Source organism: Schistocerca gregaria, chromosome 1 (genome assembly GCF_023897955.1).
Source record: "Schistocerca gregaria isolate iqSchGreg1 chromosome 1, iqSchGreg1.2, whole genome shotgun sequence".
Taxonomy (NCBI): Eukaryota; Metazoa; Arthropoda; class Insecta; order Orthoptera; family Acrididae; genus Schistocerca; species Schistocerca gregaria.
Genome location: NC_064920.1, coordinates 799844855 through 799868464, shown reverse-complemented (window position 1 = coordinate 799868464; position 23610 = coordinate 799844855). Strand labels below are relative to the sequence as shown.

Genomic DNA, 23610 nt, shown 5'->3' with positions numbered 1-23610 from the left:
TAGGGACACTGTTGCTCCTGGGGTATCGGCGAGGACCATTCGCAACCGTCTCCATGAAGCTGGGCTACGGTCCCGCACACCGTTAGGCCGTCTTCCGCTCACGCCCCAACATCGTGCAGCCCGCCTCCAGTGGTGTCGCGACAGGCGTGAATGGAGGGACGAATGGAGATGTGTCGTCTTCAGCGATGAGAGTCGCTTCTGCCTTGGTGCCAATGATGGTCGTATGCGTGTTTGGCGCCGTGCAGGTGAGCGCCACAATCAGGACTGCATACGACCGAGGCACACAGGGCCAACACCCGGCATCATGGTGTGGGGAGCGATCTCCTACACTGGCCGTACACCTCTGGTGATCGTCGAGGGGACACTGAATAGTGCACAGTACATCCAAACCGTCATCGAACCCATCGTTCTACCATTCCTAGACCGGCAAGGGAACTTGCTGTTCCAACAGGACAATGCACGTCCGCATGTATCCCGTGCCACTCAACGTGCTCTGCAAGGTGTAAGTCAACTACCCTGGCCAGCAAGATCTCCGGATCTGTCCCCCATTGAGCATTTTTGGGACTGGATGAAGCGTCGTCTCACGCGGTCTGCACGTCCAGCACGAACGCTGGTCCAACTGAGGCGCCAGGTGGAAATGGCATGGCAAGCCGTTCCACAGGACTACATCCAGCATCTCTACGATCGTCTCCATGGGAGAATAGCAGCCTGCATTGCTGCGAAAGGTGGATATACACTGTACTAGTGCCGACATTGTGCATGCTCTGTTGCCTGTGTCTATGTGCCTGTGGTTCTGTCAGTGTGATCATGTGATGTATCTGACCCCAGGAATATGTCAATAAAGTTTCCCCTTCCTGGGACAATGAATTCACGGTGTTCACATTTCAATTTCCAGGAGTGTATTTATCGTCCATACATGGCTACACCCATAAAAATACTTTCAGAAATGTGTTCCTGACACTTAAATCTATACTCAATGCTAACAAATTTCTCTTCCTCAAATCCCTTTCCTTGCCGTTGCCAGTCTACATTTTATATCCTCTCTACTTCGACCATCATCAGCTATTTTTCCTCCCAAATAGCAAAACTCCTTTACTGCTTTAAGTGCCTCATTTCCTAATCTAATTCCCTCAGTATCACCCGAATTAATTCGACCACATTCCATTATCCTCGTTTTCCTTTTGTTGATGTTCATCTTATATCCTCCTTTCAAGACACTATCCGTTCCGTTCAACTGCTCTTTCAAGTCCTTTCCTGTCTCTGACAGATTTGCGATCTTATCGGCGAACCTCAAAGTTTTTATTTCTTCTCCATGGATTTTAATACCTACTCCAAATTTTTCTTTTGTTTCCTTTACTGCTTGCTCAATATACAGAATGAATAACATCCGGGAGATGCTGCAACCCTGTCTCACTCCCTTCCCAACCACTGCTTCCCTTTCGTGTCCCTCGACTCTTATAACTGGCATCTGGTTTCTGTACAAATTTTAAATAGCCTTTCGCTCCCTGTATTTTACCCCTGCCACCTTCAGAATTTTAAAGAGAGTATTCCAGTCAATATTGACAAAAACTGTCTCTAAGTCTACAAATGCTAGAAACGTAGGTTTGCCCTTCCTTAATCTAGCTTCTAAGATAAGTCGTAGGGTCAGTATTGCCTCACGTGTTCCAACATTTCTACGGAATCCAAACTGATCTTCCACGATGTCGGCTTCTACCAGTTTTTCCATTCGTCTGTTAAGAATTCGCGTTAGTATTTTGCAGCTGTGACTTATTAAACTGATAGTTCCGTACTTTTCACATCTGTCAACACCTGCTTTCTTTGGGATTGGGATTATTATATTCTTCTTGAAGTCTGAGGGTATTTCGCTTGTCTCATACATCTAGCTCATCAAATGGTAGAGTTTTGTCAGGAGTGGCTCTCCCAAGGCCGTCAGTAGTTCCAATGAAATGTTGTCTACTCCCGGGGCCTTGTTTCGACTCAGGTCTTTCAGTGCTCTGTCAAACTCTTCACGCAGTATCCTATCTCCCATTTCATCTTCATCTACGTCCTCTTCCATGTCCTCAAGTACATCGCCCCTTGTATAGACCCTCTATATACTCCTTCCACCTTTCTGCTTTTCCTTCTGTGGTTAGAACTGGATTTCCATCTGAGCTCTTGATATTCATACAAGTGGCTCTCTTTTCTCCAAAGGTCTCTTTAATTTTCCTGTAGGCAGTATCTATCTTACCCCTAGTGAGATAAGCCTCTACGTCCTTACATTTGTCCTCTAGCCATCCCTGCTTAGCCATTTTGCACTTCCTGTCGATCTCATTTTTGAGACGTCTGTATTCCTTTTTGCCTGCTTCATTTACTGCATTTTTATATTTTCTCCTTTCATCAATTAAATTCAATATTTCTTCTGTTACCCAAGGATTTCTACTAGCCTTCATCTTTTTACCTACTTGATCCTCTGCTGCCTTCACTACTTCATCCCTCAGAGCTACCCATTTTTCTTCTACTGTATCTCTTTCCCCCATTCCTGTCAATTTTTCCCTTATGCTCTTCCTGAAACTCTGTACAACCTCTGGTTCTTTTAGTTTATCCATGTCCCATCTCCTTAAATTCCCACCTTTTTGCAGTTTCTTCAGTTTTAATCTACAGGTCATACCCAATAGATTGTGGTCAGAGTCCACATCTGCCCCTGGAAATGTCTTACAATTTAAAACCTGGTTCCTAAATCTCTGTCTTACCATTATATAATCTATCTGAAACCTGTCAGTATCTCCAGGCTTCTTCCATGTATACAGCCTTCTTTTATGATTCTTGAACCAAGTGTTACCTATGATTAAGTTGTGCTCTGTGCAAAATTCTACCAGGCGGCTTTCATTTCTTTGCCCCAGTCCATATTCACCTACTACGTTTCCTTCTCTCCCTTTTCCTACTGCCAAATTCCAGTCACCCATGACTATTAAATTTTCATCTCCCTTCACTATCTGAATACTTTCTTTTATTTCATCATACATTTCTTCAATTTCTTCGTCATCTGCAGAGCTAGTAGGCATATAAACTTGTACTACTGTAGTTGGTGTGGGCTTGGTATCTATCTTGGCCACAATAATGCGCCCACTATGGTGTTTGTAGTAGCTTACCCGCATTCCTATTTTCCTATTCATAATTAAAACTACTCTTGCATTACCCCTATTTGATTTTGTGTTTATAACCCTGTAGTCATCCGACCAGAAGTCTTGTTCCTCCTGCCACCGAGCTTCACTAATTCCCACTATATCTAACTTTAACCTATCCATTTCCCTTTTTAAATTTTCTAACCTACCTGCCCGATTAAGGGATCTGACATTCCACGCTCCGATCCGTAGAACGCTAGTTTTCTTTCTCCTGATAACGACATCCTATCTGTATCACTGAGGCACGCAAGCCTCTCCACCAACGGCAAGGTCCATGGTTCATGGGGGGTGGGGTTTTCAATAAAGATTACAAAATTCACCCCGCCCACCAGACCTGCTACCGTGACAGCACAGAATGACATGTTGTGTGCCTACCATCTTGGCGTCTCGTGACGTTGTTCAATGCCACCTAGAGCCGTACCCCAATGGATGTAACATGGACTGCTATGTGAAATATGCTTGTTATGAGCCACTCTACCAGCCCGCTTATTTTTTACATTTATATCAGATACAGTCAACCAGGAGACAGGAGACATCACGCTAACACACTGTAACATTTTAACTGAAAACATTGAAATACCTCGAAAACTACCTATCGGATCGGATCAAAAAAAGTTATAATTCCAATTCATTTGTCTCGGAGAGGGACATCTATTGATACTACACTCGACCTACCACCCGTGGGTGTGCGGAGGGGGGGGGGGGGGGGGGGAGGGCACATTTGAAATCTTCAATGCGAAACCACGCTTCTAATTCCAGATTACGATTCTGCGGCAAAATTTACATACGTTTTGTCTTAAGCATTTTCTTCGCTTCGCCACAGATGGCGCGCTAATCGGAGGAATAGAATTTCTGCACATTTATAATTTACGACATGCCACTCAATGGCCCCTGAACATACAATGGCGCGTGGGACCCCACCTCCATCCTGTAAAGGTAGAACAGGCCAGTATTTCTAATTGGAAACCCCATTCACGACGTTACATTCCTCCGACATATCGAACAGGGGGCTACTCGACGCACCACAGTGGCGAAAGCTACTCTACTTTCCCAATAGACTAAGATTCAAATGCAGTACCGCCAACTTCAGTACACTTTGTGATCCGCTTTTCCAGTGAGCATACACGCGATAGAAGCATATCTGCGGAATGTCAGCGCAGGCGTTTCTGAAGCGATCGACCATGTCTTCACGGCCTGTTGACACTTGCTGGAGCACCTTATCTTTTAAATATCCCCCCAGAAAGAAATCCGACGACTTGATAACCGGCGACCTAATGGCCCAATTAATAGGGCCACCTTTGTGGAACCACCAACGAGTGTAAACACTGTCTCATTCCTCCCGTGCCTCAACTGCGTAATGCTTTGGGCAACCGTCATAATGAAACCATGTACGTTGTCGAACGTCTACGTCAAAGTCCTGCTGTAGTATCGGTAGTCCCTGTTCCAAAAGTGTTAGATATTTGTGTCCATTCAACATCACAAAGATTAAATACGGCCCAGTGAGTTTGTTCCCCATGATGTCACCGTACGTTAACCGATCAAGCACGTTGATGGTCAACTTGGCGTAACCAGTGCGGATTGTCTACACTCCTGTAATGCATGTTACGCCGGTTAACGCTATCATGGTTTGTGAATGTGGACTCACCTGAAAATAGTATCGTGGCAAAGAACCTGCGGGTCATTTGCTGACGTGCCCATTCATAAAAACTAACCTGTTATGGAAATCGGCGCCATGAAGTTCTTGATGCAGTGACAAGTGCTATGGATGATACTTGTGACAATGCAGTATTGTGACAATACTATCTAAGTTTATACCAGAATCGCGGTCTAATTGCCGGACTCTTATCTCTGAGCTGTGGTACACTGCCTCTAGTACAGCTATTTCAATAGCTTCTCCTGTAACATGTTTGCCGGAACGTTAGCTCAGCGTGTTCGGTCAGATGGTTAGCTGCCGTCCGTAGTTAAAAAAAAAGAAAAAAAAAAGATGAGTGAATGAGTCAACGACGAACCTGAAGGGGTATAATGAGACTTCCTCCCGGAATAAATACAAAATGGAATAGCAAAGAAAGGTTTGTTGAGCACTTAGCTGCGAAAGGCTGATGTCCCGAGTTGGAGTCTCGGCCCGGAACACAGTTTTAATCTACCAGGAAGTTTCATATCAGCGCACACTCCACGCCGGCCGTTGTTGCAGAGCGATTCTATGCGCTTCAGTCTGGAACCGCCTGACCGCTACGGTCGCATGTTCGAATCCTTCCTCGGGCGTGGATGTGTGTGATGTCCTTAAGTTAGTTAGGTTTAAGTATTCCTGAATTCTAGGGGACGGATGTCCTCAGATGTAAAGTCCCATAGTGCTCAGATCCATTTGAACCATTGCTTGTTCTGCAAGGTTCACCGAAGAGCTTCTGTGAAGTTGGGAAGGTAGAAGACGAAATACTGGCTATGAGAACGGGTCATGAGTCGTGCTTGAGTAGCTCAGTTGGCAGAATCTGGAGTCTCGGTCCGGCACACAGAAATTTCATTCTGAAATATTGGCCTGCCCTTCCTAGCAGCACTGACATGGGGTCCCACATTCCAATGGATATTCAAGGGCCATTGAGAAGCATGTAGTAAATTATGTTTTGGTACCCATTTCTGTCCCTCCGATTACAACGCCACCTGTGGCGAAGAAAATGCTTTACAGAAAAGGTATGTCTATGCGATAAAAAAAAAACTGGAGTTCCCAGTGAAGATTTCAAAATTCCTCTACAACACCCATGCACGGGGTTGGATATGTGGTCGAATGTGGTACCATTGGATGTCTCCCTCCGACACAAACAAATTGGAATTATAACTTTTTTTGACCCGATGTGCAGTTTTCGAGATATTTCAATGTCTTCAGTTAAAATGAACACCCTACATCAGGAGACATCACGCTAACGCCTCAATTCGTCGAGAAAGAGAGTCCATAAGTTTCTTTAGGTATTCCATGCACGGCTGAAGCAACTCACTGATGATTGGGTCTGATGCTACAATCAAATTGCGGGGATACGGCTTTCCACATTTCAAGCGCTGCTGCAAATAGTCGCAGGCTATAAAGTGTGCACAGAAATAAAACCGACAAACTGCAGGGACAAGATCCATACTGAAAATGGAGGGAGAAAGATCCTGTGAACGTGTGTCGGGAAACACATCGTTGCCATAATAGATGGAGGTGGCGAATGACAGTTGCTCTAATCACGTTCCTTGTATGCTGCAAGCATCGTAATGTAGGCAGCAGAGTGGCCCTGTATTCATAACGGGAACAAGCCGAGATGGTGTTTGTGTACAGCCGAGCAGATGGAAACGGTCGAGAGGCAGTATGGCCATTCCAAAACGAGTACCCTCAAAGACACCGACCACGTCACACAACATTTCAAGTCCCTTTTGGGCATTTATGTGACCACGGGTCCCTGCAGGGAGGTGGCTGACGGTGCGTACACCAGATTTGGAGATCCGGGTTCCACAGGATATTGAGACAAACCCTAATAGAAGTTCCAGGCAAGTGGCCCTCCGACATGGGCTAATTAATGAATAATGTTTGGCTACCGCTACTGTTCCTATCGCTGAAACCTGGAAGTCAAGGGAAGGCAGGATTCGGCCACATAATCAGTTACTATTGGTTGCCTTTTTCAGTTATACACAATTTATTTTAAACCATTAATTCCAAACTCAACAATAAATGAAAATACCACACGCTATTAGTGAAGGAATAAACAACTATTTAAATAATAGCGTTTTCAGTTAACTACAATTTAGCAAATCACCTTTAATACAGATACAGCAGAAAATGCTTCAAAGCAACCCACTCTGATCTGGACAGAAGGCCTTAAACGCCGGAAATGGCAATAAATTAAGGATTGTTTAAAACTCGCTGCAACTTACAAATTACAGGTATTGAAATATTAAAGGCAAGTCACCGCAAACACAGCAGTAGGCATCAGACGCCAGGAATGGCAGTAAACAAGGTTTTAAGGCTTACTGCTAAAATAGAAATGCCAAATTATACTTTTAAGGCATACGACAACAATCACAGATGAAGGCCTTACATGCCAGGAACGGCAATAATATAAAGAATTTAGAAACCCGCTGCAAAACAGCAAATAAAATGGGCAAGGTTAATTAAAAAAACAAGCAACTGATCACCAAACGGGTGAAATAAGATGATGGTAAACTTTGTAACACAACCCTTAACATGCACTGAACACTACAATGCTAGATTTATTCCAGAAGACGACCAGAACTATTAAGTAGACATACACTCCTGGAAATTGAAATAAGAACACCGTGAATTCATTGTCCCAGGAAGGGGAAACTTTATTGACACATTCCTGGGGTCAGATACATCACATGATCACACTGACAGAACCACAGGCACATAGACACAGGCAACAGAGCATGCACAATGTCGGCACTAGTACAGTGTATATCCACCTTTCGCAGCAATGCAGGCTGTTATTCTCCCATGGAGACGATCGTAGAGATGCTGGATGTAGTCCTGTGGAACGGCTTGCCATGCCATTTCCACCTGGCGCCTCAGTTGGACCAGCGTTCGTGCTGGACGTGCAGACCGCGTGAGACGACGCTTCATCCAGTCCCAAACATGCTCAATGGGGGACAGATCCGGAGATCTTGCTGGCCAGGGTAGTTGACTTACACCTTCTAGAGCACGTTGGGTGGCACGGGATACATGCGGACGTGCATTGTCCTGTTGGAACAGCAAGTTCCCTTGCCGGTCTAGGAATGGTAGAACGATGGGTTCGATGACGGTTTGGATGTACCGTGCACTATTCAGTGTCCCCTCGACGATCACCAGAGGTGTACGGCCAGTGTAGGAGATCGCTCCCCACACCATTATGCCAGGTGTTGGCCCTGTGTGCCTCGGTCGTATGCAGTCCTGATTGTGGCGCTCACCTGCACGGCGCCAAACACGCATACGACCATCATTGGCACCAAGGCAGAAGCGACTCTCATCGCTGAAGACGACACGTCTCCATTCGTCCCTCCATTCACGCCTGTCGCGACACCACTGGAGGCGGGCTGCACGATGTTGGGGCGTGAGCGGAAGACGGCCTAACGGTGTGCGGGACCGTAGCCCAGCTTCATGGAGACGGTTGCGAATGGTCCTCGCCGATACCCCAGTAGCAACAGTGTCCCTAATTTGCTGGGAAGTGGCGGTGCGGTCCCCTACGGCACTGCGTAGGATCCTACGGTCTTGGCGTGCATCCGTGCGTCGCTGCGGTCCGGTCCCAGGTCGACGGGCACGTGCGCTTTCCGCCGACCACTGGCGACAACATCGATGTACTGTGGAGACCTCACGCCCCACGTGTTGAGCAATTCGGCGGTACGTCCACCCGGCCTCCCGCATGCCCACTATACGCTCTCGCTCAAAGTCCATCAACTGCACATACGGTTCACGTCCACACTGTCGCGGCTTGCTACCAGTGTTAAAGACTGCGATGGAGCTCCGTATGCCACGCCAAACTGGCTGACACTGACGGCGGTGGTGCACAAATGCTGCGCAGCTAGCGCCATTCGACGGCCAACACCGCGGTTCCTGGTGTGTCCGCTGTGCCGTGCGTGTGATCATTGCTTGTACAGCCCTCTCGCAGTGTCCGGAGCAAGTATGGTGGGTCTGACACACCGGTGTCAATGTGTTCTTTTTTCCATTTCCAGGAGTGTATATCACCTTTAATGTAGGCATTACAAGGTATTGTAATAAATAATACAATAATAAAACACAATAACCGGTACATAACTTCCTTGAAGGTACTGAGGCATACTATACTTGCAGAAGGCGTGGACTGAACTAGCGTTACACTGAACTACAGACCATCAGACCTCTTTTTAGAACACACATGTATTACATGAACCAAGGGGCCACAGACGCTGCTCCAGGATTCGATCTCTGAGAAGATCCGGCAACAAACACTTTCCCGAGCGATGAGATAGGCAGCCAAGAGTTGCATTCACTTCACAAGATGGTAACTCAGATTAGTGGCAGTCTAACGAATGACAAATAATAATCTTGCTGAAGCTACCTGATGTCCGATAAACCAAATGAAACGATGGAACAATACGCAAAAGCCGGAACCAGCGGTCTGCACTACGTCCCCAGAATGCTGTGCTTAGAGTGCGCGGGACGAGAAAGGAATCACTACCACCAGAGCAGAAGAATCACCATCCGGCCTACAATAAAGAAGGCTGTCAAAACTACGCGTCTTACCGGACAGCAACGGCAAGGTGGGGAAACGTACACTGCCGCAGTAATAAGAAGTCGAGAAAAGTTAATCAGATCCGCCTTCCTCAAGCACTCCACTCACTGCTCTTCGCCTTGGCGACACTACGAGCAGCAACACGAACCAAAGTCACTGGAGAATCGCGGGATATCACAATGGTGGAGATTTCTCTACTCGGATTGAAATGCACTCATCTGAAAGCCTGCTGGATCCGGTTTGCGACGAGGTCGTGCACCCTCGTGACCACAGCCCTTCCATCCGGCAGTCCATGTGTGCCGCCAGCGGTCCCGGCGTGTTCACACTCTGCGCGGACCTGACTTCTCCACAGTCCCCAACCGAACTGGCCCACTCACATGACCTGGAAAAACAACAACGTCGCCCCAAAGATAGGGCAACAGTTACTACATATCGATGGCCGCTGCTGCTGCCACTAGCGGACAGGCAACGCTTTCGAAACCGAGTGGCGACACTCAGCACGCCATACGGCGCGGCCCACTGGACTCACGTGGCGACGTCACATGCACCGATGCTCATGACGAACAAGTCGTGTCTCAGTGCGCGACCGACCAACCGATCGACCCAACCGCCAATGACCATTGCCTGAGCAACTCGAGCAGACTGGCGGCCTAACGCGCAGACGCAGGTGCAGGAACTAAGCCCCGACCGGGTGACCACTCTCTGAGTTCTCTTGCTGGCGGAGTGGAAAGACTCTCATTTATCCGGCTTTAAAGATTGATTCGAACGAAAGACATACTAACACTCCGAACGACAGACAGACACTAACTGCCTGACCGATTTCGGACGAGAAACAGACTAGCAAGCTTGGGACGAGAGACTGACCCCAGACTGACTCCGGACTCGCCCAGAGTGCCTCCCTGGCAAGCTCATAGCCCCCTTAAAAGCACGTGAACAGGCAACCTTTCCCCTTTCCCACCAGAGGGAGGCACTAAAGCTGCGATTGCCACAGCGGCGCCACAGCCAGAAATGGAGGGCGACTGCTTCACACTACGCGCTGCGGCGCGCTCTTCAAAACAGCAATTTTTACCACGGCTCAGGCAGAAACCTACCAACAGCGCCAACGTGAGCCACAGCAGGGCTCAATCACGTGCAACACACTAGGAACACACGCCACCTGGTCAGAGGAACTTTCATTCACCAGCGCCATCTACTGTGGCAACGATGAATTTCCAAACATAGGTTGCTGCACGGGGTAGCCGCGCGGTCTAGGGCGTCTTGTCACAGCCCGAGCAGCTTCCCCTTTCTGAGGTTCGAGTCCTCCCTCGGGCATGGGTGTGTGTGTGTGTGTGTGTTGTCCTTAGCGTCAGTTAGTTAGATTTAGTTTAAGATAGATTAAGTAGTGTGTAAGCTTAGGGACCGATGACCTTAGCAGTTTGGACCCTTAAGACCTTACCACAAATTTCCAAAATTCAATATATAGGTTCCGTTCTTGCAGTTTGTCGGTTTTATTAGTGTTCACCCTGTACATACTACTATTAATTTCTTACCCTCCCCTCTAAAGACAAAGCGGGCTGTTCTAACCTGTTATGGAATAAGTGACTTTACAGCCAAATAGTAAGTGAACTGTGTGTAGCCAGAAGGAATTCTTATTGGAGTGAAAGCCAAGAAGAACAGGACAACGATGTGCTAACTCGATGCCTCTCCTGCCACATTCAAACGATAGAATACGGCAGAGGATGACACAGTGGCAATTTTCATCACACTCACTTTTGCGCTATGTCGTTATTGTTTTGTGTACTTGACACTGTGGGAATCTAATTCGCAGTGTACACGCCACGGCGTGTTAGTGTGGATGACAGCAGCAGTAGTCTGTTGGCAGGACGTTCGGCGCTCGCCACAGCTGGCAGATTGACCTGCTGCTGGAGACGCTGGCCTACGACTCTCCAAGCGAGCTGGCGCCCTCCTTCTGCCGCCGCGCCAACTGCCCCACGGACAACTTCTCCGCCATCGTTGCACAGGTAATCAAGGCCTCAGAGACATTTCCGTTCGCTAAAACAGATAAGCTGGCGCACCTGTAAGAATCTGTGTAAACTTTTTACAGTTCTCCGCCAGCAGCGAGGCTTTTCTTTGTTTACACACACTTGGAGAGTGTGAGGTAACGGGCGAGTTGTGGCGTCCTGAAAATATTCTAAGTTAGGAGTTGGAGTGACCGCAGGGGCAGCTCGGCAAGCCAGGGCTCATCAGCAACCGTGTGGTGCCGGAGCAAGAGGGGTAGCCCCAGCGCGTGGTCCAGGCCGACCGTGCGGCTGGGAATTTCATGTTGATGTGTCGAGGTCTGTGCTTTGTGTCGATGAAGGAGATTTCTATGCCAGGACTGACGAAAATGGCGTACTTTGTGAAACCATAATGGAAGACATATCACAGTTCATGTAGAAATTAATAATAGCCAGAGGAATATGATACCTTAAAAAGGAACATGTACATTACCATTATTTCCATCACGATTCTGATGGTGTAATCAGATTTTCAATATCTTTATTGGTTTACAGTTGAGTATCTGACTGCAAATTATACACTACTGGCCATTAAAATTGATACACCAAGAAGAAATGCAGATGATAAATGGGTGTTCATTGGGCCAATATAATATACTAGAACTGACATTTGATTACATTTTCACGCCATTTGGGTACTTAGATACTGAGAAATCAGTACCCAGAACAACCACCTCTGGCCACAATCACGCCCTTGATTTGCCTGGGCTTTGAGTCAAACAGAGCTTGGATGGCGTGTAGCTGCCCATGCAGGTTCAACACGATATCACAGTTCATCAAGAGTAGTGACTGGTGTATTGTGATGAGCCAGTTGCTCGGTCATCATTGACCAGGCGTTTTCAGTTGGTGGGACATCTGGAGAATGTGCTGGCCAGGGCACCAGTCGAACATTTTCTGTATCCAGAAAGGCCCGTACAGGGATGCAACATGCGGTCGTGCATTACCCTGCTGAAATGCAGGGATTCACAGGGATCGAATGAAGGGTAGAGCCACGGGTCGTAACACATCTTAAATGTAACATGCACTGTACAAAGTGCTGTCAATGAGAACAAGAGGTGACCGAGACGTGTAACCAATGGCACCCCATACCATCACGCCGGGTGATACGCCAGTATGGCGATGACGAATACACGCTTCCAACGTGCGTTCACCGCGATGTCGCCAAACACGGATGCGACCATCATGATGCTGTAAACAGAACCTGGATTCATCCGAAAAAAACGACCTTTTGCCATTCGTGCACGCAGGTTCGTCGTTGAGTACACCATCGCAGGCGCTCCTGTCTGTTATGCAGCGTTAGTGGTAACCGCAGCCATGGTCTCCTAGCTGATAGTCCATGCTGCTGCAAGCGTCGTCGAACTGTTCGTGCAGATGGTTGTTGTCTTGCAAACGTCCCCATCTCTTGACTCAGGGATCGAGACGTGGCTGCACGATCTGTTTCAGCCATGCGGATAAGATGCCTGTCATCTCGACTGCTAGTGATACGAGGACGTTGGGATCCAGCATGGCGTTCCGTATCACTCTCCTGAACCCACTGATTCCACATTCTGCTAACAGTCATTGGATCTCGACCAACGCGAGCAGAAATATCGCTATACGATAAACCGCAATCGCGATAGGCTACAATCCGACCTTTATCAAAGTCGGAAACGTGATGGTACGCATTTCACCTCCTTACACGAGGCATCTCAACAACGTTTCACCAGGCAACGCCGATCAATACTGTTTGCGTATGAGAAATCGGTTGGAAACTTCCCTCATGTCAGCACGTTGTAGGTGTCGCCACCGGCGCCAACCTTGTGTGAATGCTCTGAAAAGCTTATCATTTGGATATCACAGCATCATCTTCCTGTCGGTTAAATTTCGCGTCTGTAGCACGTCATCTTCATGGTGTAGCAATTTTAATGGCCAGTAGTGTACAAGTAACACCCAGCAACGAACTTCCAGAATCTAAACTGTTCATCCGATTTTGTCCAGCGACATTTCCTTAGAAAGCTATAGTGTAAAACTAATTTGGTATGAATTACAGGTATGTAACGTGAATAGTACATGAGGTATTGGAGGTCAAAGTGGCCGATTACTACCGATCCCGTCAGACCATAAGTACTCCACAGTTACATGAAAAAACGGTAGCAGCATGCTTATAAATATGTATTTATTCGTCTATATCTTTGTTTATATCCGATGTATGCTACTCATGAAGAAATTGGTTAAATATATTCTGTGTTACAGAAAGCACAGAGACATTAACCAACTGGCCTACTTTTGCTACTGTTCCTTTGATATACACTCCTGGAAATGGAAAAAAGAACACATTGACACCGGTGTGTCAGACCCACCATTCTTGCTCCGGACACTGCGAGAGGGCTGTACAAGCAATGATCACACGCACGGCACAGCGGATACACCAGGAACCGCGGTGTTGGCCGTCGAATGGCGCTAGCTGCGCAGCATTTGTGCACCGCCGCCGTCAGTGTCAGCCAGTTTGCCGTGGTATACGGAGCTCCATCGCAGTCTTTAACACTGGTAGCATGCCGCGACAGCGTGGACGTGAAACGTATGTGCAGTTGACGGACTTTGAGCGAGGGCGTATAGTGGGCATGCGGGAGGCCGGGTGGACGTACCGCCGAATTGCTCAACACGTGGAGCGTGAAGTCTCCACAGTACATCGATGTTGTCGCCAGTGGTCGGCGGAAAGTGCACGTGCCCGTCGACCTGGGACCGGACCTCAGCGACGCACGGATGCACGCCAAGACCGTAGGATCCTACGCAGTGCCGTAGGGGACCGCACCGCCACTTCCCAGCAAATTAGGGACACTGTTGCTCCTGGGGTATCGGCGAGGACCATTCGCAACCGTCTCAATGAAGCTGGGCTACGGTCCCGCACACCGTTAGGCCGTCTTCCGCTCACGCCCCAACATCGTGCAGCCCGCCTCCAGTGGTGTCGCGACAGGCGTGAATGGAGGGACGAATGGAGACGTGTCGTCTTCAGCGATGAGAGTCGCTTCTGCCTCGGTGCCAATGATGGTCATATGCGTGTTTGGCGCCGTGCAGGTGAGCGCCACAATCAGGACTGCATACGACCGAGGCACACAGGGCCAACATCCGGCATCATGGTGTGGGGAGCGATCTCTTACACTGGCCGTACACCTCTGGTGATCGTCGAGGGGACACTGAATAGTGCACGGTACATCCAAACCGTCATCGAACCCATCGTTCTACCATTCCTAGACCGGCAAGGGAACTTGCTGTTCCAACAGGACAATGCACGTCCGCATGTATCCCGTGCCACCCAACGTGCTCTAGAAGGTGTAAGTCAACTACCCTGGCCAGCAAGATCTCCGGATCTGTCCCCCATTGAGCATGTTTGGGACTGGATGAAGCGTCGTCTCACGCGGTCTGCACGTCCAGCACGAACGCTGGTCCAACTGAGGCGCCAGGTGGAAATGGCATGGCAAGCCGTTCCACAGGACTACATCCAGCATCTCTACGATCGTCTCCATGGGAGAATAGCAGCCTGCATTGCTGCGAAAGGTGGATATACAGTGTACTAGTGCCGACATTGTGCATGCTCTGTTGCCTGTGTTTATGTGCCTGTGGTTCTGTCAGTGTGATCATGTGATGTATCTGACCCCAGGAATGTGTCAATAAAGTTTCCCCTTCCTGGGACAATGAATTCACGGTGTTCTTATTTCAATTTCCAGGAGTGTATGTTTATTTAATTTGTTTATATATTTAATAATGTGTGTTTGAGCGTGTTTATGGTCCAGCTGTAGGAATATTTATTTAATTTCAGTTGTTTAAATGTAAATCCAGTATTTCGTATGTGTTTCAATATGTTTGTGTGTGTTGGCTTGGAGACATGGCGGGAGCGCTCTAGCCAACCACAGCTCTCGTTACTATTGTAGGCGGCTACCGAAGTCAGTGGAGGGACAGTACGGGAGTGGAGGAGGAGCATCCAGTCGGAGAGGACACGAGGGGACTGCTGGACAGGAAGGCGCGATGGACGGTCGCAGGAAATACTTGGAGAGTGTTGAGCTGTTTGCGCGTGGTCGCAGGAGATACAAGTATATAGTATGGCACTTGTGAGATTTCCGTGGCTTCTGCAGTGAACACGTAGTATGCTTTCAGAAGTGAATACCTCGCGAGCGTTGTTGTCGCTCATAACTAATTACGTGAAGTAGGAACCTATTGTTTCCCTGTTTATCAACTTGTATTTTATTTTATTGCTGGACCATCGACACCAATAAGTGTTTTACAGTAATAAAAGGCATTCTTCTGCTATCGTCCTCATCACTGAAAGACGTTAAAATAGTACCTGAAGATTTTTTTTAAATGCAATCTTTCATTTATAAAGTTCTATGTTACATTCAAAATCCGCAATTTCCGTGTGATAGGAACCTTCGGCCATTCGAGTCATGTATATATTCATGGTGTATACTGTAGACTTAGCAGTATTTGGCTTGTAATGCGGCAACTACGTATCCCAGACTCTAGACAACGCAACCAGCCAAAACTTTTAATATTTTGACTCTGAGTCTAAGGGTACGTAGTTGAAGGCCATTAAGTTTATTAGGAAGCCCGCAAAAGTACTGTAGTTGGCAACTACTGTACTAGTCGCATCACCCGTCGGATCTTGGAGCAGAGTGTGGTGATGTTACGTTTATTATTGCGGTAATAAGTAATTAATTTTCGGAACCGGACAGAAGACACACTGCCATGTTTTTCTTGAAACAGTTAATGCAGGAGCCAATTTATAGTCGTGAATACCTCAGTGCACTAAGTATGACGTTTACATCGAACTGTGAACTGAAACTCGAGGATTATTCTCAAAAGTATTTTGTTGTGCGATGTACGTCGATCGCAGACTTATTATCGTGAAAGGTGAAGTAGCTCCCCATGAGCTATGGAGCTGGCCAAGATGAGTTGGCTTGCGCGTCTTAATGATAGCCATATCTTCGATGCAACCAGAATTGAGGGGTATCTGTGGCGAGATGAGACTAACGTACGGCTCCTAAATAGCAGCAATATTGCATTCAGTAATTTCAAGGGCATCAGATTCAATGATTGACTGGGAAACTATAGTTGCTATTTTTCCTGAAGGAATTCAGTTCCGATGTGTACACTACTGGCCAACAAAATTGCTACACCACGAAGATGACGTGCTACAGACGTGAAATTTAACCGAAAGGAAGAAGATGCTGTGATATGCAAATGATTAGCTTTTCAGAGCATTCACACAAGGTTGGCGCCGGTAAAGTCCCATAGTGCCCAGAGCCATTTGAACCATTTGAACGTCTGGTCAGTGGTGGCCGAGCAACTGGCTCGTCACATAACGCCAGTCACTACTTTCGATGAACCGTGGTATCGTGTTGAAGCTGCATGGGCAGCTGTACCTGTACACGCCATCCAAGCTCTGTTTGACTCAATGCCCATGCGTATGAAGGCCGTTATTACGGTCAGAGGTGGTGGTACTGGGTACTGATTTCTCAGGATCTGTGCCCCCAAATTGCGTGAAAATATAATCTCATATCAGTTCTCGTATAATATATTTGTCCAATGAATACCCGTTTATCATCTGAATTTCTTCTTGGCGTAGCAATTTTAAAGGCCAGTACTGTAGTTAAATGATGATGACATATATTTCACAAAATTTTAAGAACACACGAGTCACACGTTCTGTACTTTGGGCAGGAACTACTCAGGTAGATGTCATCTGGGAAAACAAAATTGGCATTCTACAGTTGGGAGCATAGAATGTGATATCCTTGAACAGGGTAGATAGTTTAGAGAATTTATAAAGTGACGTGGATGGATATAGTGATGGATAGATATTGCGGAAATTAGAGAAGTGCTGTGGTAGGAGGAACAGGACTTCTGGTCAGCTCTCTCTCTCTCTCTTCTCTCTCTCTCTCTCTCTCTCTCTCTCTCTCTCTCTCTCTCTCTCGTGTGGCGGCCTTGCTGCCGGGTGCAAATCTTTTTATGCGACGCCATTTGGGCGACTTGTGTGTCAGTTATGCTAAAACGATGACGAGAATAACACAACACCCTATTCCGAGTGGAGAAAATCTCCGACCCGGTCAGGAATTGAACCTGAGCCCCTTCAGTTAGAGCCACTGAGACAGGCTTCCGGTTAACTGAACACAAGGATGTAAATACAAAACGAAATAAAGGGAAATGGGAACGAAACTTATACTGAATAAGAAAATAGGAATGTGGGTAATAATGAAGAGCAAAGTGGGCACATTAGTGTAACCAAGATATAGACGAACACAACACCCACCGCAGTGGCACAATGTTATATACCAGCTACGTCCATAGACGATGAAGAAATTAAAAGAATATATGATGAGATAAAAGACTGTTATGTAGACGAGCTGTGTTAACAGGCATGGCACTCCACTACCCGTCGCCGGATTCGAACGTGCGTTCTCTGCTGGGTGAGAGGAAGATCATGGAGGATGGGTGTTTACGACTGGCTCCTGACTACAGAGAAACAACATTGGTTGTGGGCCGTCTGGGCGAGGTTTGCTTCCGCTCGTAATATTCTCGGTGGCCGACGGACACTCAGAGGCGCTCCTTCTGCAGCGACTGCACATGCACTTGGGCCGCTACGGGCTTGCTGGGTCACACTGCGGAGGCTGGAACGACGCGCCGCGGGCCTCTGCTGATTGTTGCTGGCGGCAGTGACGACGGCGGTGGGACATGTCAAAGCCCTCTCTCGGCGATCATCCGTGGCTGCGGCTGTCTGGTGTTGGCGGAAGAAAAGAAAATTTAATTATATTGGGGAACTGGAACTCGATAGGAGCAAAAAGAAGGAAAAATAGTAGGAGAACACAGAGTGGGGGAAAAGACTGAGGGGGAGTATCGTGCCACATGACAGTGGAATCCCTTAAACTATATGCATGTATCTGCTTAATGCGCAGTGTACAACAACTAGTCCTGTCAGGTTCATGTAGAGCGGCTTCTCAATGAAGTACACAAGCGACGAACTCGTCGATATACTTTTGGTGCCGGGTACATCCGATAACCTAACCGCTGCTGCTCGCACGTATGCCGCACCGTATCTTCAGAGGCGCCATCCCTATAAGAATGTTTTTCGTCGCCTGGAGCAACGCCTTCGGGAATCTGGTAATCTTTGTCCACAAGTGGTCCAAGGACTAGACGCATTTCACAAACAGAAATCGCGATTCTTCGCCAGTCACTTCGGCGAAGTACCCGTGGTAGTGCAAGACAGTTTCAGGTATCTCAAAGACTGATTGTTGCATGATCAAGAGCTGCATCCATAACAGTATTCTTTACCTCAGCACCAGCGGCCAGAATACTGCATTCGACGAGTACAGTTTTGTGAACGGCTTTTGCACCAAACCGAAGATAACGAATATTTTATAAATAATGTATATGGACAGACGAATTTAGCTTTACTAGTGAAGGCCTACACCAACAGCCATTATTGGTCGGAACACAACCTTCATCTCACCAGTGAGCGTGACTTGCAGGATCGCATTGGCTTGAACCTGTGGTTTGGACAACATGGTTGTGGAAGAACAGCGATTGACGTAAAATTAACTTAATATTAAGAAAACAGTCTTAATCGCGTTTTTTATTTATTTAGTGACGACCGGTTTCAGCCAGTCGCAGAGGCCATCTTCAGGGCGAACATACTGTGAAATTACAATATATATCTTACACAAAACTAATGACAACCATCTTATAAGAGTGGATTATGTAAATATAGTGTTTTACCTGCTGGTTGACTGCTGGTGGTGTCACGTTTACCAAAGTGTGGCAGGAGACTGTAAAGGATTTACCTTATGCATGGGTGTTGTTCGCCCTGAGGATGGCCCCTGCGATGGGCTGAAACTGGTCGTCACTAAATAAATAAAAAATGCGATTAAGACTGTTTTCTTAATACAAATTCAAAATAAACCTGTGGACTGGAATTGTGGGAGAAGTGCTTTTGGGCTCTCACCTCTTGCTGGACAAGATGAATGCTTCCTTGTATCGTATATTTCATTCCAATACTGTAGCTAAAGCATTAGAAAACGTTTCCAATTGGTGTTCGGAATCAGCTATTGTGTCAGCATGATCGTTCCCAGTCACACTTCGGACTGAATGTGTGTAACTATTTAAATGAAGCATTTCCAGGGAAATGGATTGGTCGCGGACGTCCAATGTTCTCATCTCCACGTACCCCGGACCTTTATCTACTAGATTTTTATTTGTGGTGACTCTTAAAGAAACAAGTTCGTGTTACTCCATCTTGTCTGTACAGTACGTGTCTCCAGTATACCCAAGTCTGGTCAGTTGCCACCAGCGAATCCCGAGGTAAATGTCCCACAATTAGAAGAATCCATCAGAGCATTGTCCCTGACAGCTCCTGAGTTTTGCATCAGAGTACCCACTACCTTATAAATGCTTGGTACCTCCAACTCTCTCCCAGAGCGTTGCATCTTTCTGATACTGTATGCGTGTGTATGGTTTGTGCGACAACCGCATTAAAATTATTGTTTTCCTCTTCACTGTTCTAGGCAACACCTCGTCATTTCTTCCATTAGCAATATGTGCAATTTTTATTTCCAAATACCCCTAAGATGTTTTACTTCGTTGCGGCTTCCGTGGCGATGTCTCTGAGGCTGCCACTTGTCTGTCTACCAGGTAACTGTTGCTTCCGCCTGGCGAACGCTGGGCATCAGGTTCCACCGGCTGTTATTTCCTTCGACGTGCCGGTCCGTACGTACGTAGCTTGCAAAATCCTGTGAAACCTTAACTCCTCCTTCCGGGGATGTAGCCCGCTGTCGTTCTCGACAACTGCCGTTTTTTTAGCAGCTGAATGTACCTTTATTTTCAAAGCACAGATTAGATGAGAGACCGTTATGCATGGCAACATTTACCGTCGGTCGGCGTGGCAGCGCCCTCCAGTTGGCCAAAAGGCGGTGGATTCAGAAAGAACTCTTGCCTTTGAAAACAAAATGGACAGGTGCAAGTAGGGCTCATGCACTGACTTATGTATACAGACAATTAATCCATGCGGGTTATCGAGGATCTCGACGACTTTTGCCCCTTATCGACATTGATACTGTCAACACATAGGTCCCAGATATTCCAAGATTTTCGAGAATGTTATAATTTCAAGTCGGATAATAAATGATAGCGTGATAAGGAAGGACCAAAAAATATTTTTTTCGTGTGTTATAATCATAAATTCACAATCTTCTGATTTTTTTTCCTTTAGTTGTAGTGTGAAATCTTGCTTCTTGGCAAATTTCATGATTCTAGGTCAACGGGAACTACTCTGTAAGATTTGATAAGTTTGCGAGTACCGAAAACCGTGACATAAATGGCCAGATCTTTATTTTGTGTTGACTTAGAAGCTTACAATCATTACACCACCAAGTGACTATAGACCTTAGTAAGTGACATAAAACGTATCCTCGTTCCTGAAGAAAATACTTTTGAGCAGTCGGACAGACAGACAAACGGACGGATGGACAACAATGTGATCCTAAAATGGTTTCCGTTCTTACAGATTGTGGTACGGAACCCTAAAAAGAGGAAAAAACAAAAACTTGTGCCGCCACACAATCAACAGCTGGTTAACAAGTTACGCTATGTCCCTACGTTGAGTGACCAACAGTGTCTAAGCAGATACCTCCGACTCAGTAAGGTGACCTACTGATTTAATCTCAACAGCTTCCTTAATAGCACTATCCCAGTATCTCTTTGTTTTTATACCCCATCGAATGATCAGTTCCAAGGCAATGTTCTGCAGTTACTGATTTGCTGTCTGCTGTAAGTCTGTGTGACTCTTATGTTTTACAAACCGATTGCCAGGTGTTCTGACCGACGTATGACATACTGCTCGGGATACAGTGCATACACACCTTACGCAAAGAAAAATCATCATCCTTTACTGGTCCTAAAAGGGCACCAATCGTTGGTCTTATAGCCGTGTTTTCTCAGTATACCAATAATCCTATTCAAATACTACTACCTGCGTAAGACTAAAAACGTATACGTCACCCCACTATTCTCTGCATTCACCTTTTCACAGATGGTCTACAGTGCAACGCCTGCCTTACCTGTCCGTCCCTACACCCATTCTGGCGAATCATCTCATCTAAGAAACTTTCAAGGTATAGGAAGGCCCCTATGAAATCCTTCACGCCCCTGGAGATAACTACCAGGCTGAATACACACATTAGTGAGAGCCGGCTTCTTACAAGCGGCATGTCCGAGCGTACCAACGTACTTCCTCCTACTTAAATTCTGCTCGGATTCATTTCTCTTTCTGGTCAAAAAACAGAGGAATGAAGCCAGCGCTACTTGTTCACAAATTGTTGGTTAATATTTTGCGATCGGTAACATATGATATCTGTCGTATTTGACTGTGTATGTTGTGTTTCTGCATATGCAGTCTTTTGATTTATCGGTTGACCGAGCCCCGTCCACCGCGGATGTAAACGGCCAAGCACAACGATCTGTCGCCTCATTTTTGCCTTGACAGGCTGTTCATCTGTCGAAACGGCGGTTGTCGAGGACATTATCGGGTTGGTAAGTTGTCTGAAGTTACAAATCCCGTAGTCCGTTTCGTCGCAAAAGTGTGGTGCCTTTGTGGCGCCATGGGAGCTGTTTATCAGAACTGCTCCTCCAGACCACCTGTTACAGGCGTTAGTCGTCACGCGGCAGCGCGTGGTCTTCAGTCACAGGAATTTTCACATACAGGGCAAGGCTGGTAATTCCGTTGCTCGTATCTTCTTGTTAATTGTCGGTGGGCTACAATCTTTATGTTACACGGTGGGCTGTTGGGAGGGCACTCTTGGTTTTGAACTGTGGCGTCTACGAAACATGGACGTCCCATACCGCAAGAAAGGAAATAAATTTAATATCAGATTTTGTGGTATAATTTTCAAGAATGAAATGAATGATTTATGACATCGATGGTGAAAAAAATCACATGCATGTTGTTAAGTATGTAGTTTTGCCCTTAAAGATCAAGGGATCATAACGCACCATATCACTCGGTCACCTTAAGTAAGTTATAATTTCGTAAAGTTAAGAGTATGTTCTATTCCAAGCTATACATTCAAAGAAACATGTACATGATATATGACATCATAAACACTGAGATTTGTGAAAAATTCTGCATCGCATAGGACGTTTTAACACATCTATTCTTTACTATTAAGACACTCCTACAGTAGAGTCAGCTTAAGGAAATCCTTGATACCTGGCAACACTTTTGACAGATTTATACAGCGAAGCACTAACAGCTGTATGTGAAAGAAAAAGTCGTGTATATAGCTATGAGGAGGCGTTGCCATAGAGTCCTTTACAAAATCGAGTTATAGATATGCACATTAGTTGCACCCAGCATACATAAATTTTCCAGAATCATCTCACTCCAGGTCTACTGCAGGAGTACATATAAGGTTTCGTTTCTAATAGAAAATTGGCAAAATGAATAGCCTGGCAATGCCGTATTTGTCAGCTAGAATTATACGAGTATACAGGCTGTCTATCCTAAGGGTCGCAAGGCGCAAATTCTCTGGCGTTTTTGCAACGTGTAGCTGGAGTGAGCCAAAATAAATACTGCTGAACTCATCTTTCATACGAAGCCCAGCGTCAACGAAGAGCGTCGATTTGCTTCCCATTACAAACAAAATCATTTTTAAATCGGTGTCTTATGTGCCCACTCTACAGAGTTCTCTCATATTACTCTAGTGTGTTATTCGTTTTAATTTCTGTGTTGCTGCCAATGAGGCACACTAGTTTACATAGATTGTGAAATGACAATTTCAGGACAATTATCAAGATCATGTATTACATCCTGTTTAGCAGAAATAACACTGTACACAACAATGTCAAATTTAAATAGAAGGTTCTCTACAAGTTTCATTTTACATCTAGACAGTGAAGCACTGTCTGAGTTGGCCAGTATTACGAGTAGGTCAAATCATCCGTTTCCAGTTCTAAGTACAGTACTATTTAGAATCACAGTCAAGTCTTCGGAGGATGCTAAATTTTTTGTGACAAGATATGCAAAAGATTGCTCTCAAGGTTGCTCGTTTTCACAGTGGGTGCAAGCTGGTGATCAATAATTTTTCGCTTCTGACAGAGGAATTTACCTTTAGCTGCTAGGTGTTGTCAGCTGCATGGCTGCTCTCGCCCTCTGAAAATCCT

The 23610-nt window shown here is 46.4% G+C and overlaps 1 protein-coding gene across 1 annotated transcript in view; it reads left to right on the top strand.

Annotated features, from left to right (window-relative positions):
* The window catches only part of LOC126274544 (uncharacterized), a 173854-nt gene that overhangs the window by 7471 nt on the left and 142773 nt on the right, over positions 1-23610 (top strand). Inside the window, exon 3 of the mRNA XM_049977126.1 lies at positions 11253-11391. Coding sequence (XP_049833083.1) covers positions 11253-11391 — 139 coding nt within the window. The remainder of the gene's footprint in view (positions 1-11252; positions 11392-23610) is intronic.